A 17,932-nucleotide genomic window follows, 5' to 3' on the forward strand; every position below is an offset into this window, starting at 1 on the left:
TCTGGTTTTCTGGTGATTTATTGAAGATAAGAATCTCAAGGGCTTTCCTTCCCTAGGCTGGCTTTGAACCACGATCCTCAGATCTCAGCCTCCTGAGCAGCTAGGATTACAGGTGTGAGCCACCAGTGCCCAACTAAAGTGGACACATCTTTAACAACTCAAACTTTACTGGAAACCCACTGGTTATGAAGACTCTTAGAGTCATAAGGCCCTAGGTTTGAATTCTGGCTCTGTCACCTCCAACTTTGTGATTAGTAAAATGTGCCTAGTAATATCTACCTTATGTAACTTGAATGAAGACACCATAAGATAATGTAAAATAGAGCATAGTATAGTGATTAGATCAATAAATATGGCATCATAGACTACTTAAATGGCATTTTTGACCGATGCTCTAAAATAAAATGATTCCCATCTCCCTGGCAGCCTGGGCTGATGGCCCAGATGGCGTCCACAGCCGCTGGTGTAGCTGTGGGCTCTGCCGTTGGGCACACACTGGGCCATGCTGTCACTGGCGGCTTCAGTGGAGCTGGTAATGCTGAGCCTGCCAGGTGGGACATCACTTATCAGGAGCCCCAGGGAACTCAGCTGGTGCAGCAGCAGCAGCAGCAGCAGCAGCAGCAGCAGCAGCAGCAGCAGCAGCAGAAGCAGCTTAGTGGCCTATGCTCCTATGAAAGAAAGCAGTTTTTGGAGTGTGCCCAGAACCTGGGTGATTTTAAGCTCTGTGAGGACTTCAATGAGGTGCTGAAGCAGAATTGCAACTGGACTAGTTTAACCATGAAGTTCAAGCTGAAGAAATGGAAAATCACCTCTGATGACCAAGTTAATTTATCATGGAAATGTAATTGGTAGTGACACTATAGAGTGTAAAACTATAAGTTAACTTCTTGTTGTTAATTGCATGGTTGCCTCAGAGTGGCCTTGGAAGAGGGTATTGTGATCTTAATACAACTTCACTGAGATGGGATAGAGTTGGCGCTGAGAGGTGTTTGTGTGGCCTTCATTATTCTGATGTTATTTTGAGTTTATTAGAATAAACTGATTTCTTCAAAAAGAAATAAAATTCCAAAGACAGATTCTCATAGAGTTTACAAAGAAACTGGTCCAAGACAGGTATTGCTGCTTGTGGATCCCTCCTCTTGTTAGTGATTTTGAAAGTACACAAGAAGTAAAAGGGAGGAAGAATTTGCTAAGGGCATTTTGCTTGTGGAGAAAGCACTAAACACAACTGTGCATCCTCACTCTTTCCTAATTACCACCTCAATCTTATGAGGAGGAGCTCGAGGGAGGCCGATCTGGGAGCCTCCTCTCTGCTCTCTGCAGTTGGGAATTGAGAGAAGAACAGGTGCCCAATACAGCTTGAGAAGATTAAGATAACCTGTGGGAGAATATTAGCGATGCCTTGGGGCCCCAGCCTCTCCTCCCAATAACTAATGGAGAAGACAAGAACCAGACTATAAAGGGGTGGCTTCCCTCCAGAACAAATGTGCCAGAGATCTGCGGATGGGTAGTCTGGAGGAGTTTGGGGTTCTTCTATCCAAGTGAGCTTCTGTCAAAGGATGCGGGGAGTGTGTGCTAGGTGGACTGACAATAAAAGAAGCTGAGAGGCTCTGGGTGCAGGCAGCCTGGGAAACTCCTGTCTCTTGGGAGCTGCAGTGGAGCTGCTGGCGGGAAGGGGAAAGCTTCAAAAGATGGTCATGAAGTCCAAGACAGGAGTCAGAGGGGAAGCCCTCAGCAGGCTCAAAGCCCACCAGCCTTGATGCCATTTAAGTGAGCCAACTCATCCTTCACACTCTCCTTCCACTGCTCCTACCCTTGAATCTCAGCAGGCAGGGGAAGGGGAGAAAGCAGCTCTAGGCAGAGAAATAAAGAGGGAACTACCCACGTTAAAAAAATACTATTGCTTTTTTCAGTCTGAAGCAGGCCTGGGTTTTGGATAGGCAGAAATAAGACCTTTTATCAAGGAATGGAGTGTTTTGGGTAATCTCTTGGACTGAGCATTCTTAGTTTGAATTTGGAGTCTGTAATTTTAAATGAACTATGATTGTCTGATCTCTAAAAGTGAGCAGAAAAACTTATGTGGCACTTTTAGCTAAGGATGGTGGAGTGTAATCTGCTTTGAGTAAATTTAATATTACTAGAAATAATGAAAGGCATGTGATTACTTATTAGTGGTGCTGATCTGCTATATTGGTTGCATCATTTTCTTCTTTTTTTTTTTTTTTTTACTAATGTTGGTAAGGGAAAGATACCATCAAAGTTAGCATTGTAATCCTCTACTTTTTACTTTTAATATTTCCTATATTTTTATGACACCCGATAAATATCACTATATCACAAGTGAAGTCTGGCAGTGATTTAGGAAGGCATTTTGTAACCAGGATTCTCCTCACCTATGAGAAAATTTATTTCCTTAAAGATGTTGTTGTATAAATACTGAGAATTTTTTTATATCCAAGGTAGAAATCAGGTAGTATTTTGGTTCCACCATGTAGCAGCTTGGGGGTTTGAACACAAACAAGAGCAGATAATCATATTTTTAGTATTCTTTAAATGCATGATACATGTTAGAAAGCTGTACAATTCACAAATGTTTAATGAATATTCACAGACTAAACACATCCATGTAACCCCTATTCAGTCATAACATAAAATACTACTGATGCCCTTTTTCACTGACTTCATATGTCAATGGTTGTGCTTTGTTTTAAAACATTTTCACACTGAAGCCATAAGTGTATGGATTCACTTTAGGTTGTTGTTATAGATGTTTAATTACAAATCTATATTGCATTCTGCCAGACAAATATGCAATATTTATTAATTAACTCTATTACATCAGCTGGTAGGCATTTGGATTGTTTCCAGACACAGGCTTTTAAAAATATTGCCATTAGAATGACTCATACACATACACTTGAGTGACTATGCCATGCATTTTTACTGATGTCATGTTTAGGAATGGAATTGCTATAAGTATGACAATGTTAATTTTTAGTATACAATAACCAATTTTATGAAATAATTATAAGAATAACACCTCTATCAACTATGTATGAGAAATCATTCCACTTCCTTGTTAACACTTGGTATCCTCTTAATTTTTCACTCTAGCTAGGCTGGTGTGTGCTGATTGGTTTTGTAGAAAATCTTGTCTAGCCATTGCCATATTTGGGTATACTACCAAGTTTGAAGTGAGAAATATTTGACTCTGTTTTCTCTCTTTTCATGAGAACATTGATTTAGCTTAGCTGTTTTTGAAGGACCTCAGGATAGATGTATTTGTGATCCATGCTGGCCAATACGTTGATCAGTAAGCATGAATTGTGTCAGTCAGTATTTTGAAGGCTTGTGCAGGACATCTGATTTAAACTAATTTAAACAAAAATTACCCAACCCTTATTGCTGAAAAGACAGGTTGCCAACTCTAGAGGCTAAGTTTTGCTTTCCAAATGAAGACTACTTTTTTTTTTTAAATCGAGATGTTTTACTTCTGGTAAGCTTGCCTCTCTGCTGTAGGAAAGAATTTTCCTGATAACTCCGAAGTCTTCAGTAAAAACACAAAGCAATGAGACCAGCAATAGCAACATTCTTTTTGTCTTTCTGGAGCTCCCTAACATGAGTCCTAGAAGTGATCATGGACCTTCCTTAGCTCAGGGCAGGGATGAGGTCTCTTTATAACACAAGCTCTTACAGGAGCAAAGATTCTCTGAGAAAATTGGAATGCTGTTAACAATGGAAGAGACAGTGGTTGGTGGCAGGCAGATGTAACAACATATACACAGTAAGTCCGACTACCTAAAAAGGATGCAGTTTATTTGTACAGATGTTGTCAAATTTATCCTAGGACTAATCAGAGAAGTTGTACACGCACACCACATTATGTAGGCCCTGTAGAAATTCTTTTATTGAACTGTGCTGGGATATGCTGTTATCTTCTTGCATTGAGGGACAGTGTAATGAGAAACCTGTGGAATTCCTTATAATATGATAAGGTAGCACTAAGGATACATTTTATTTCAGGCTCAGCATCATCAAATTCCAAGGGTAGCATTACTGGGAAGAGTTGAACTGTTTCTTAATACCTTTATGATGTTGCCTTTTGGACACTATGATTTCTGAAACTGGTAAAGTTAGATCACCAGAGTCCATTTCTATAGCTTGTTCAGTAAGTATTATATACATATTATATGGCTTCCAAGCATGGGATGATTTCAGTGCCAAGCACACTACTTTATTTTTACCTTCTATTTCCTTCAGTGTGATCCCCAGTTCTTTTTTCTTCTTTTGTTAATCCTTTTTTTCAAAGAAAATTAAGTAGTTAGATCAGTCTTTTTCTACTGTTAAGTGTATCCATTGTAAATTTCCTTGAGCATTTTCTAAGAACTTGAAAAATACAGTATTTTGTGTCAATTTAATTCTACATTGAAAAATCATCACAATACAAAGAAATGTGTGTGGTTTTCCTAAAATTCATTTTTATGATATAGTTGCATAGAGTGCTTTCAATCCCAGAGTCAGGCCATGAGGACAATGTATCTTGATCAATGTCACCCCTTTCATTGTTCTCCCTCATATTTAAAGAGTATACATTGAATGAAATGACTGCATGATGCTTGGTTATGACAAGAAGCTTACTAACCAGACTTACTTTGGGTTTCAGTTTTAGATGAAGGAGTTGTGAAACACTACAGAATCAGAAGACTGGATGAAGGGGGCTTTTTCCTTACCCGAAGACAAACTTTCTCCACACTGAATGAATTTGTAAACTACTACAGCAATCAAAGTGATGGCCTGTGTGTCAGACTGGGTAGACCATGCTTAAAGGTGAAATGCTCTCAAGCTATGTTGGATTGTCTTTGAATTCTCTTTCCTTTGAGATAGTGGAGTATTTGTTATACAATGTCAGTTTCAAAAGAGACAGTGCAGCGCATGCTAAACTTGACTGAACTTTAGGAAGGCAGAGCTGTGTGCCAGTTTTGTTTACTGAATGATCCCCAGCTGATGATTAGAACTTTTAAAAATTAACTAAAAGAAGCTGGGCACTGATGTCTCACGCCTGTACTCCTAACTATTCAGGAGGCTGAGATCTGAGGATCACAGTTCAAAGCCAGCCCGGGAAGATAAGTCTGTGAGACTCTTATCTCCAATAAACCACTGGAAAACCAGAAGTGGAGCTGTGGCTCAAGCGGTAGAGCACTCACCTTGAGCTGAAGAGCGCAGAGACAGCACTCAAGCCCAGAGTTCAAGCCCCATGACCCACTAAAAAAAATAACTAAAAGATTAAAGGAGTGAACAAGTAAATAGTAATTTTGAAACAATATAATTTTATTCTGCAAAATATGATATCTAAAAATAAATGATTTAACTGCAGGGTGTGGGGAGGACCTGCAAGTGAGTTGGAATGCTGAATAAATTTTGACATGGGAGGATTTAGTAGGCAAATTGGCAGAGACCTGTGTCAGGCTGTGTCATGCTGTGTGAGCCTGATGGGTGCGGATGGATGAGATAGACAGACTTGGGGCTGTAGGTTTGGGGACAGGATCAGTGAAAAGAGTTAGGAGTGCAGCCTTCCACAATGGTTTTCCACTTTAAAGTAATTAGAATGTCGTTTATTGTATTGTTCTTTTCAAAGCGACCATTTTTCTCTTAAAATGTACCCAGATGATTATTTTTCACAAAAAGCATCACGTCTACCGTATTTTCCTTCTTCTGGGAAACAGATACAGGTCCCAACTCCTTTTGATTTGTCCTATAAAACGGCAGACCAGTGGGAGATAGACCGCAATTCTGTACAGCTCCTGAAGCGACTGGGATCCGGCCAGTTCGGAGAAGTGTGGGAAGGCCTGTGGAACAATACCACTCCAGTTGCCGTCAAAACGTTAAAACCAGGTAGGAGAATATCAAAGTTGAAATGGCATATGCTGATTGTTATGAGCACAGCTTGCTACGATAAGTGTCTAAGAGGTTATGGGACAGCCAGGGTGATCAGTGATCCAATGTTGTCATCATTCTTTCTACTCTGGCCCACCGACAGCCTTGAAACAAAACCAGCTCCCTGAATCAGCTAAGCTTAAAACAGCCCAAACTGAGCTTCTACCAGTGCATTTCTTCTTTAAAGTTAGGATTCAATCTTTTAATGTTCTTCTTCCCCTTTGTTCCTAACTTTAGATAAAAAAATTGACTAAAATGTTAAAAAAAAACCCAGATTGAATATGGGTACCATCCACAGATTAACTGTATTAAACACTGATTGGATGATTAAAGAGAAAATGATCCATCTAAAACTAAGTTCATTTTTGAAAATCTAGGAACTATTTTTTTTTCCATCTTCATTTCCTCTTCCCTGGAAGGTAAACATAGTGTAAGATCAATATTCATCCAGCCAGAGAATCAATTAGTCTTTCCATTTTAAAGATGGGCTGAAAGAATCTAGAGAGATTGAGTAACTTTGCTATGGCTTGCTACTCAACTGTTCTTGAGCAAAAATTTGAACTACTCTGTTCCTCAGTTTTATCTCCATTTGGAAAAATAGAGATAACAATAAGGCTAGCCTTGAAGGGTTGTACGAAAACTAAATTAGGTCATTAGTAGAAATGCTTTGCATAACTTGTGGTTTATAATAGTCACCAGTAAAATATATAATCATAATTGTTCTTATTATTAAGTCAATAAATGGCAATGCTGGAAATTGAACACACATCCATCACTACTATAGTATCATACATCCCATGGAAGTGACACTTTCTTATAAAATTTTCAAATGATAAGTTCTTAGGGGAAAAATCTTCTTAGTAATTTGGAGCTAACCAAGTAACTCAGAGGGTTACTAAGAATTCATTTTGTCGTAGTCTATTATGAAAAAGCAAGGAGATGCTCAGAATAGCAGGAACTGAAAATGTTGGGTTCTTAGGATTATAATAGTTAAGAGCATGAAGTCTGGGGTAAGATGAACCTGAGTTCAAACTTGATTCAGTTCTCTGTAACATTTGGACAATTGATTGACCTTTCTGAACCTCCTTACCTGGAAGTAGGTATTATAATCATTTCTGATCTGTAGTGTTTTATGAGGACGCATTGAGTTAATGTGCATAAAGTGTATGCAGTGAGTTCTTAGGAAATGTTAGCTTCTAAGTGCATTGGACGGATGTACCCATTGAGGAACAGATTTACAAGTACAGTAGTAGTTTGGTTCCAGCATTCTTATCTGCCGGGTAAACCAATTTGAGGCACTTTTATATGACCAGTTGTCATCTGAGTACATCAGCTAAAGACAATCATTAGTACTCCAGCACCTGAGACTTTTTTCAGCCACCAAGTAGATAGTCTTTTAAATCCTGATCTTGTTGAAATATGAAACTGTCTAACCAAATCATTCTTTCCACCCTCCAAAATAACCAAAAACAAACAAACAAACCAAGCAGCAAGATATCTTTCCTAACATTGCTTCCTAAGGCAGCCTTCTGGAGGTCAAAAGAGAACAACAAAAATCGCATTTATTATACTAAGCAAAAGCCATGATTGTTTTCTTTGCAACAGGAATAATTATTATTGATTTACAGTGTAATAGCAGCAAACAGTTTTGGTGATTGGTTAAATGTCTTCACTTCACTGGGGCCATTTATCAATTTTAGCAGCTATTTATTGCCTAACTGACTGCCACGCAATAAAGATGAGCTTGAAATCAACTCTCACAGAAGCTTTGACAGGCAAAAATTAATATTTAATGTTGTGCTGCTAGCTGAGTTGAGGTTGGGTCTCCATTGTACTGTAGCTAGTGGGCTGTAATCATTGTGGCCACTGGGCAGTGCTCTAATAGCATTACCGGCAGAGAAGCCTGATTTCAGCTCTTAACGCATATTCTGGCTTGGGAATGGTTGCCTTGTCATGCAGAAATTGAATGATGCTTGCAATTGGTGCTATCCTTGGAAGCTCCATAAATCAGATTATTATTTTTAAAAATTTGAGTGTTGGATAATAAAGTATCCATATTTGACCACAGGCTAATCATACCACTAGCTTAACAACTATTTGACCAAGAACTAAGTGATTTGTTTTGGTGTAGGAGCCTCTTTTATTTCCAGCTACAGTTTTCTATTATGACTCTAAATTTTGTCTTATTTGATTATATGGAGTAAACCAGTGGTAGAGTTGGAATTGAGGGAGTTCAAAAATAATGTGATGGAAGAATAGGAAATATATTTTAAGGCCTTGTCCTGTCTTCAATCAGTGTAAAATGATTACCAATTGGTTTGTTTGGATTTCTCAAGAGCATGCAAGTGTATAATAGTAAAAATAAGGATCAGCCATCATTGACTACTTGTTCCTGGTATTGCTATTATCCTGATAAATACTTTACAGTGTGAACAGGATAATTAACCATTGAAGCTCAGAGAGGTTGGATCACTTGCTTAAGATCACACAGGGAGCTAGCAGCAGAGTTGAGGTTTCTTAATAATCCAGAGTCTGTTGGACCTGCATGCTGATCTTTGAGACTCTCGAAGGATTATCACTTGTAACTCTTCTTAGCTTCATGTTAATAGATAGGTCATGATGCTGCCTTGGATTCATACAGTGCATTTATGCCTGGGTTCAAATATTGGTTGTAATATCTTTATTATGGGAAATGATGATGGAGGAATGGCTTCTAAGCATTCATGGACAATAGAGTATCTCTAGTGAATACTAAGGTGAGACATGACAGTATTCCATCAGTTCTAATAATGCTTTGCAATCATCATATCCTACAGGACACAAAAGATTTCAAAATTACTAAAGAAATGTAAACTCCAGGTATCCTTCCTTTTAGATTTTATTGGATGTGAATGACTTGGCATGTTGCCCCAGTGAGTCAGAGTTGGACCTTTTAAGTACAATTTAACTATAGATGGATCCTCAAATAGCCCGAAATATCATCTCCTTTATCGCTTGGTCAAACTTTTAGGGATTTGATAATGGAAGCAGATAATAAAGGAGAGAATGTTAAATATCAATTTCACTTTAAATCTATAAAGCTGGTGAAAAGAAGCTGTACCTTTTGCATATGTCCCTTGAATGTTTTCTGCTTAGCCTGTGGTCCATGTTCCTATAAGAGGAAGGACATAAATTCGATAGAATGCCATTTTTTAAAGTTGTTTCTTCCAGCTATTCCTACAAGTAGGGACCCATGGGTAGGGCAGCCATCAGTTTCTCCCTGAAACAAAGAGCTCTGAGTTGAGTAATTAAACATTCAACATACTTCAGTGTTCATGTTAATAGATTCTCTTCTCTTTGTGTTCTGAAGACGTCCACCTTGTTTTATCAATTAGACTGTCAGTCTCTCTTGTTCTCTTCATTTTTCATAGGGGACCCAGATCAAGCGCTCTTCACCTACAGGTCATCACATATAAACTGCATACCTCCTGATACAACAACACATCTGGTAATTAGGTTGCCCTGGTTGAACTGATTCTCTTCTTTGATAACTTGGAAGATTTGTGACACTGATGCTCTTACATTACTGAGAGGCAGGAGGCAATCTCTGGTGATTCCCACCAGGCTGCTGTAAGAATAGGAATGGGTCAATAACATAAAATGATTTCCTCCTTTTCTTGTTTCAGGTTCAATGGATCCAAATGACTTCCTGAGGGAGGCGCAGATAATGAAGAGCCTAAGACATCCAAAGCTTATCCAGCTTTATGCTGTTTGCACTTTAGAAGATCCAATTTATATTATTACCGAGTTGATGAGACATGGAAGTCTGCAGGAATACCTCCAGAGTAAGTGAAAGACTTAAGACAAGGGGAAAAAGGAATCTAGTTTAGCTTGTCTTATAAATGTCAATTTAGCAAACCTTCTCTAACCCAAAGGATATTCACTGTGTATCTATCTGCAAGGGTCAACGCTGTGGCATTGAGTAGCTCAACTAATAGTTAATAGTATTTATACAGTGTATTAAAGGAGAGGAGAAATGTTTATGTAGTAGAAGAGCAAATTGTTCACAGTGGACCCAAGTATTAAAATGTAATATGGGAAACTGGTGAATAGATGCTCTGCATGATGCTCTGTTTTTCTATATGAAATCAGACATTATTCATCATGGCCCGATATATTGTATTGTTCAAAATTTGGGAACATAGACTATTTGGGGGTCATACAGGGAGAAAAGTATCCTGGAGTTTTTTCTTTGTAGTTGTTAATATTATACTTGTTGATGTTTATAATAAGTTAACAGCTAGGCAACATTATATTTTCAGACTCCAAAGCAGAAACATACTATTGCTTTCCCTCAATCTACTTCCTGCAGTCAAAGAAAACTTAAGAGCATTGTGAAACATTGATGTTTATTAAAATGAGTAATTTAATAAATAAAATACTAAGCATTAAAATGAGAATAATTCATACTCAAAGGCAGACTTTTTTTTAATGTTGACTGAATAGATGAGAAGATGAGGAAAATGGAAAGAGGATTTTAGGGCAACTTGTGAAGCTGATAGTTCTAAACTACAACAGAAAATATAATGTGGTCTATTAAATGCCATAAAAAAACAAATTATACTTAGATCTCTTTTTTAATTCAATACATTTGATACATTCAATACATTTGAGAATATGTCACCTGCCACAGAAAGACTACCTTCAGCTATGGACTGCTTTTGCCTTATTTCCCAAAGTACAAGAGTGACTGGGTATCATATCTAACAATGTGCTTTGTAAAGCTCACATACAATATGGACATTAAATACATGATCAACTTGCAGTTTCCAGACCTAACAGAAGCAATTAGCTTACTTGTTTTATCTGGCTTTCAATCTTCCTTTTCGGATCAGTTCTCAATTTGTGTATACTTCTTTTAAAAATTACTTTATTATAAAGATGCTGTACAGAGGACTTACAGTTACATGAGTAAGGTAATGAGTACATTTCTTGTCAAGCATTTTTAACCCTTCCTTTGTTTTTCTCCTACTAATTTTGAACTCTCCAGGAATCTTTCCAAGCGTATTCTGTTCTCCTATTCACTTCAGCCAGTGTCATTACTTAAATGTATTAAGGAGGCCCCAATTTTATTCCTTGCCTCTGAATAATATACTCTGCTGCTAATAGAACTACAATCTCCGCTTGGATGCTGAGTCAGTTTGGAAGATGTAGCTATGGCAGTAGCCTCCAGACTCTAGGGACTCCACCTGACAAGTGTTTTGTCCTCATTTTCCATGTGTAAAATTGGTTGCCTGGTGGCTACACTTTATTGATCACCTTTGCAGAAGAAGAGGATGGGACTGGTTTCACCTTGACTCTGGAAGCTTCTGACTAGAAGTGATCTAGGTCATTGTTGTGTCTTTTTTGTTTGGGTAAATGCAATCAAGTGGGTTAAGAAAGTATGATCATTTGAAGTCCTACCGAAGAGAAGAAAAAATATTTTCATACATCTCTAATTTCTGCCACACAACTCACAAGGATATGCCAAGAACTGATCTTCTGATTTTCCTAGTGATTTGCTATTTTTCCAGTATTTCTTTCTTCGACAGTGTCAATACTCACTTGATCTTCGTGTCATTTCTACATCTGTATCCCATATCTAACCAAACATACCTTTTATTGATTTTCTTTCAAACATATCCGGTGTTTATTATTTTTGCTATTTTAATTATTTACCTTTCTCAATGTTCTACCTGGGTTCTAGCCATCACTGGATATATTAGGTTTGGTAATAGCATCTTTATTAGTCTGTCTTTTTTTTTTACTGTAAGGTTTATGTACAGGGGTCACAGTTACATAGATAAGATAATGCATACATTTCTTTTTTGAACAGTGTTACCTCCTCCCTCATTTTCTCCTCCCCCCCCCAACTTCCTTCCTCCAAATTGTAAAGTTCATTTCCAGTGTAATGTCTAGTGAATATCATTAATTCTCCTCCTCCTTCTTGGTCATTTTTAAAAAAAAGCATAATAGAGAAATATAATTAAAATACAGATCAGCTTGCCCCTTCTCAGATTGAAGCCTTCAAAGACTCTCACTGGTTCTCCTTTTATTTCTTTGGGGAAACTATTTTATATGCAAGTTGTATTATAACAACCCAGGTAACAAGGAGCAGTATTAAATAGAACATGTTCAAATTTCATAGCACTTTAATGGGGATAGTAATGAGCTATCTTTTGCTTAGCTCATAATCAGGTGATGGGGACATAAGAAACTTAGTGAGAGCAATGAGGATTGTGACTCTTCAGAAGAACACACAGTTCATAGCTCATTGGTTCTTATATCTGTTTAACTCAGAAAGTCTTGTCTGGGCTCTGTATTAGTTTTTGGCCTTATCTCCTACAACATTCCTCTTGTTACTTGGTACCTCCTTTCCTATTCCTTTGACCCCCCAGTCACTCTTCTGCTTTGAGGTCTGTGCTTTTGTTTTTGTTTTTTTGCTTGTTTTATTCCCCCATACTGTATATGCACATGCTGACTTCTCATTATCTGAAAGTCTTTGATACTTCCATCTTGGTGAGTTCTTCACTGATCACCTGTCAAATTCGAAAACTCAAGCTTCTCATGATCCTCATATTCTTCTTCTATTCTTTTAGTATTTTTTCTCCTGGATAGTCAATTTTTTATATTGCATGACTTATTTATTTAGCTTATTTTTAATATCTTCTAAATACAATTCTACAGAAGGCAGAAAGTGTCAACGTGGTAGAGCAGTGTCTGGCATATGGAATGAGTGCATTAGATATGTGTTGATGGACCGAGTAGTTGAGACCATACCAGACCTCATAAGATTGGGATTTGGAGACAAGTTAGTTTTAGACTCTTGGTATCAGCTTGAAGAGATCCCATTTAGTAGTCTGAAAATTTTTCTGGCATTGAGCATTTGTATGTTTTTTTTTATGTGGTTTTATCAGGGGCTGACTCTGAACTATTTCATTTTCTGGATTTAGTTACCTTGACAAGTTTCCTAAGGCCTTCATTTGTAATAATACCTAGCAACCAGAAAGGTTAATGAATATATACTTACTGTATACTATCCCCTTTCAATCAAAAGGTGTAAATTTAATCAAATGATCTTGACATGAATCTGTCATACTTAAGTAGCCCATTAGTTTACATATCATTAAATTGGAAGACAATTTTTATAATGGAAAGTTGAGTATTTTTATTTTTCTCATTATTTTGGTGCAGATACAAAGTTTCACAGGTTTGTGAACATTTATTCTGGGATCTATGATGGTTGTGTTACATGTATCTTCTGAGGTTGTTTTGTACTTTTAAAACTACTGCCCTGTTCACAATAGCATGTGTATAATACACAATTTCCTCAAGTATGCTGCCTGCCAGTAAAAATCTTTTTAGATCTACTGTAATAGGATTATATGTTGTATTTGATATTTGAAATAACACACATATTTTTATAAAACAATTTTTGTAACCTCTAAGATTAGCTGAGTTTCCCTTTGTAATATTGTTCTCTGAAATGGGAGAGATCTCCCCCAAACAACAACAAAAGAAAACTTTAACACTGAGGATAATTGATGACAGGTATTTCATACTGAAATTTGGAAAGGATAAATATCTATATTCTCTTTCATGTGGTTAGATTTTTCCTCAGTAAATACTTATAGAACATCTACCATATGTATGCATTAAAGTATTCCTTAAAGAATATAAAACGTTTTCTATTTTCATAAATCAAGTCTCAGCAGGGTGTTCCTCATTCTTCAGGACAGTTGATTTAGACCGACTGAAGTAGACAAGGATGTTATTTCTATTGAGATACCCTTCAGCTGACTCCATCTAAATAACCGTGGTTGTCCTCTGACTTCCAAGTGCTTACTGGTTATATGTGGGGTAAATTTAGGGAGGGGAAATAAAAGAGTTCTTAGGAACATAACAGCTTCAAATATACATGGATTTGAATCTCAACTGTACAACATATTGCCTACTCTTTTTGTTTTTTTTTTTTTGGGTCCGGTTGTGGGGCCTGAACTCTGGGCCTGGGCGCTGTCCCTCAGCTCCTCAGCTCAAAGCTAGCGCTCTACCACTTGAGCCACAGTGCCACTTCCAGCTTTTTTCTTTTTGCTTATGTGGTGCTGAGGAATCGAACCCAGGGCTTCATGCATGCAAAGCAAGCGCTCTACCACTGAGCCACCTTCCTAGTCCCTGCCTACTCTTAAGAGAAATAGGGAATCCTATGAAATAGAGACGAGAGTAAACAATACTTCATACACTTATCCTCAGTATAAAATTTAGTAATTTAACAGAAATCAATTGTATGGGACAGTGGTGAGAGAGGAACATATAGATTTTTTTGAAAACCATGTTACATGGTTACATGGCTACTGACACAGCAGGCATTTTTCTAAGTCCTTTATAAATATTAACTTGTGAATTTTTCTGACTACCTTAAGAGTTAAGAATTGTTAACTACTTTATAGTTGAAGGCCCTGAGGTATAGAGAGCATCAGCAACTTATTTAAGATGGAAGTTGGGCTCCATAGTTCATGCTTTTAACCTCATAGATAGCACTGATGCTATTTTCCTAACATCAATTGCATTAATTGCCTATTGCTTCAAAATAGCTGGCATTTATTATCTCATGGTTGCTATAGTCAGGAATCCAGAGACCTGCTGTATAGTCTAGAATCTCATGAGATTGTGGGCAAGATGTTGGCATGTGCTCCAGTTATGAAAGCTAAAGGGGTTGGACCACATCCAAACTCACCTATATGATTGCTGGCAGGAACCGATTCACCCTGGGCTATTGGATTGAGGAGGTCCATCCTTTTCTGGAGAAGGCCTATGGTTCTTGCTACATTGGGAAGCAGAAACATGGCAACTTGCAAGTGAGCAAGCAATAAAATGAAAGAGAGTGGAGAGCATCAGAGTTACCACAGTTTTTCAGAATTTAATCTTAGACGTGATCACTCTAAGATCTCATCACTTCTGCCATATTTATTTGTTAAATGGCCCAACCAAGCCTCGCAGAAGGAGGTTTAGGAGGATTATGAGTGCCAGGGGAGAGGCATTCATGAGAGCATTTGGAAGCTTCTGTTTAGTAACCAACTTGCCTTAATTCCCATACATTTCTTATTGAGAAGATTTGGTATCAAAAGAAATTGCTATGCCATGACATACAATTGGGAAGTCTTAGTAAATTAGCACACAAAAAGCATTATTTTTGATGTGGGCTAAACTTTTAGGTTGTCTCCTGTGTGATACTGGGATTTAGGCTTCATCATGAAGCACTACTAATGTGAAAATCTAGCTCTAGCCACATAGATGTAGGAAATCTTAAGCATTGGACATGGAAGTAACATATTTAGTTTTTAGTTGTATTGATCAGAATTCATGACAGGGTCCAACTTAACTGCAGAGAGAGTTGGGAAATGTAGTTTTCTGTGTGTTTCCAGGGGGGCAAAAGGATATGAAAGACAAAAGGAAGATGGGAATGGTGGTTCCTGCCTATAATCCCAACACTTCAGAAGTGGAGGAAGGAGGATCTTGATTTAAGGCCAATCTGGGCTGTACATATATATGCATTATATATCTATATATTCATAAGCTGTATATAAGTTTATCCATAATATATTTATAGTAATTTATAAGTTATATTTATAAATATAATGGTTGCTATGGTCAGGAATCTAGAAACTCATTACAATATTCTCTTCTCATAACTCTAAACTTGTAATATAAAGTTTAAGCCAGACTGAGCTACAGAGATATGTTCCCCAAAATCAAGGGCTAGGGATTCAGGTCAGTGGTAAATTGCCACTGCAGACCTTGCATATACAAGGCAAATGCTTTAAAATTCTTTACCAAACACACACACACACAGACAACAGGATTGTGAGCATTTGGTTAGATTCACCTCACAGCCTATTTGAATATGTTGCTTGCCTTCCAAATAATATATGCACATATGCAACAGCACACTCTGTATTTAAGGCTTTCCTTTTTAAAATTTCTCTCAGCTCTGTTTGTTTTATTCCGTACTGGGAAAGATAGCATGTATGTAGAATGGGCATAAATCATGTAGTAGGGTTTAAAATGCAGTTATAAAGCAAACAAGTACAGTACTGTGCAGCCAGTGCCAAAATCAAGAATTAGAACATGACCAGAAGTGGTGCTATGGCTGAAGTGGTAAAGCACTAGCCTTGAGCTGAAGAGCTGAAGGACAGCGCCCAGGCCCAGAGTTCAAGCCCCACGACTGACAAAAAAAAAAAAAAAAGGATTTGGGCTGGGAAGGTGGCTCAATGGTAGAGTGCTTGCCTTGCATGCATGAGGCCCTGGGTTTGATTCCTTAGCACCACATAAGCAGAAAAAGCCGGAAAGTGGCACTGTGGCTCAGGTGGTAGAGTGCTAGCCTTGAGCTGGAGAGCTGAGGGACAGTGCCCAGGCCCAGAATTCAGGCCCTTTCACGGGAAAAAATAAAAAGAACATGACCTTTGCATTCTTAACCAATCACAGCTCCTCACTGGTGCTGCATTTTCTGGGAATTTTTTTCCTTCAGCATTACGTTTATTTGTACCAGATTTTATTCTCTTCTCCTTTTGATAAAGGTTTTGAAATTTTCCCTCTTCTCTAGACTTGTACTCAGCTCTCAACATTTTCTACACTGTGTTTAGTAAAATGACTCTTGCCACCATAGCCACCAATGATTCCTCTTACATTATCTTCATCAGTTGCCTTATAGTCCTGTCTTTCTGAATTGATAGATGAAATTTGACAGCTATAGCAATTTTCTCTTCCTTGAAGCCATTGACTCATTACAGTAGATTCTTCTAATGATTCTAGCTGACTCTCCTCAGTTTTCTTTTTCTTTTTTTTTTTGTTGCTGTTGGTCCTGGGGCTTGAACTCTGGTTTGAGCACTGTCCTTGAGCTCTTCAACTCGAGGTGAACACTCTACAGCTTGAGCCACAGCACCACTTCTGACTTCCTCAGTTTTCTTACAGTTCTATTTTCCTCATGAATCTATTTCTCATGAATTTGTTACTTCTGGGAGTGAACTCTACTTTTTATGTTTTAACTCCTGCTCATAAATTTATATCTATATCTATAATTGTTTATCTATAGAAATTTATTTCTATAGTTATATACACTCATATAAGATGTGGACAACACACTTGAGATTTTTTTAGCCACTTCCACAGGGATAATTTATATGGATCCCTAGCTTAACAAGGCTTGAATGATTTCATCTTGCTTAGGAACAATGACAAAATTAACAGCTATAATCTATTGACAACTTCTAGGCACCAGATATTGTTTTAAGTGGCTTGATTTTCATTTTAACGACTAATTTTATAGGCTAGTATTGTCAATGTACAGATGAGGACCAACTGAGAAAGAAATATATTAAGGATATTACCTAAGGTCACAAACAAAGAGCCTGGCACCAGTGGCTCATGCCTGTACAATCCTAGCTACTCAGGAGGCAAAGATCTGAGGATCACCTTTTGAAATTAGCCTGAGAGGGAGAGTCCATAAGAGACTCTTAGCTCCCGTTAATCACCAAAAACAAAAAAAATCAGAGGTAGAGCTGTGGCCTCAGATTCATTGCCTGGGTCCTGATTTCAATCTCAGGTCTAGCATAAACACACACACACATACACACACACACACACACACACACACACACACACACACACACACAGAGAGAGAGAGACAGAGAGAGAACCTTGGACTTGATATTAAGTCTGACATTCCATCTTCAAATCACAATTCTAACTCCTTTATAATTGCTTTCTCTCAAGTCAGAGCTTTTGTCTAAACTTCACGACAAGTTCAATGGACCTTGCAGTAATATTTGGTTTATTCAGAAAAAGATATAATATTTGAAATTTATGTAAAACTTTAAAAAATTCTTCATAAGAAAGAAGGATGGCCAATAGACACATGAAGAAATGTTCAACATCCCTAGCCATAAAAGAAATGCAAATCAAAACAACATTGAGATACCACCTC

At 37.7% G+C, this 17,932-nt stretch overlaps 1 protein-coding gene across 1 annotated transcript in view; it reads left to right on the forward strand.

The window, feature by feature from the left end:
- Frk (fyn-related Src family tyrosine kinase) overlaps positions 1-17,932 on the forward strand; it is an 87,408-nt gene that overhangs the window by 64,479 nt on the left and 4,997 nt on the right. Inside the window, exons 3-5 of the mRNA XM_013032796.1 lie at positions 4,664-4,827; positions 5,724-5,892; positions 9,600-9,758. Coding sequence (XP_012888250.1) covers positions 4,664-4,827; positions 5,724-5,892; positions 9,600-9,758 — 492 coding nt within the window. The remainder of the gene's footprint in view (positions 1-4,663; positions 4,828-5,723; positions 5,893-9,599; positions 9,759-17,932) is intronic.

Source organism: Dipodomys ordii, unplaced genomic scaffold, assembly GCF_000151885.1.
Source record: "Dipodomys ordii isolate 6190 unplaced genomic scaffold, Dord_2.0 Scaffold157, whole genome shotgun sequence".
In the NCBI taxonomy this organism is placed as follows: domain Eukaryota; kingdom Metazoa; phylum Chordata; class Mammalia; order Rodentia; family Heteromyidae; genus Dipodomys; species Dipodomys ordii.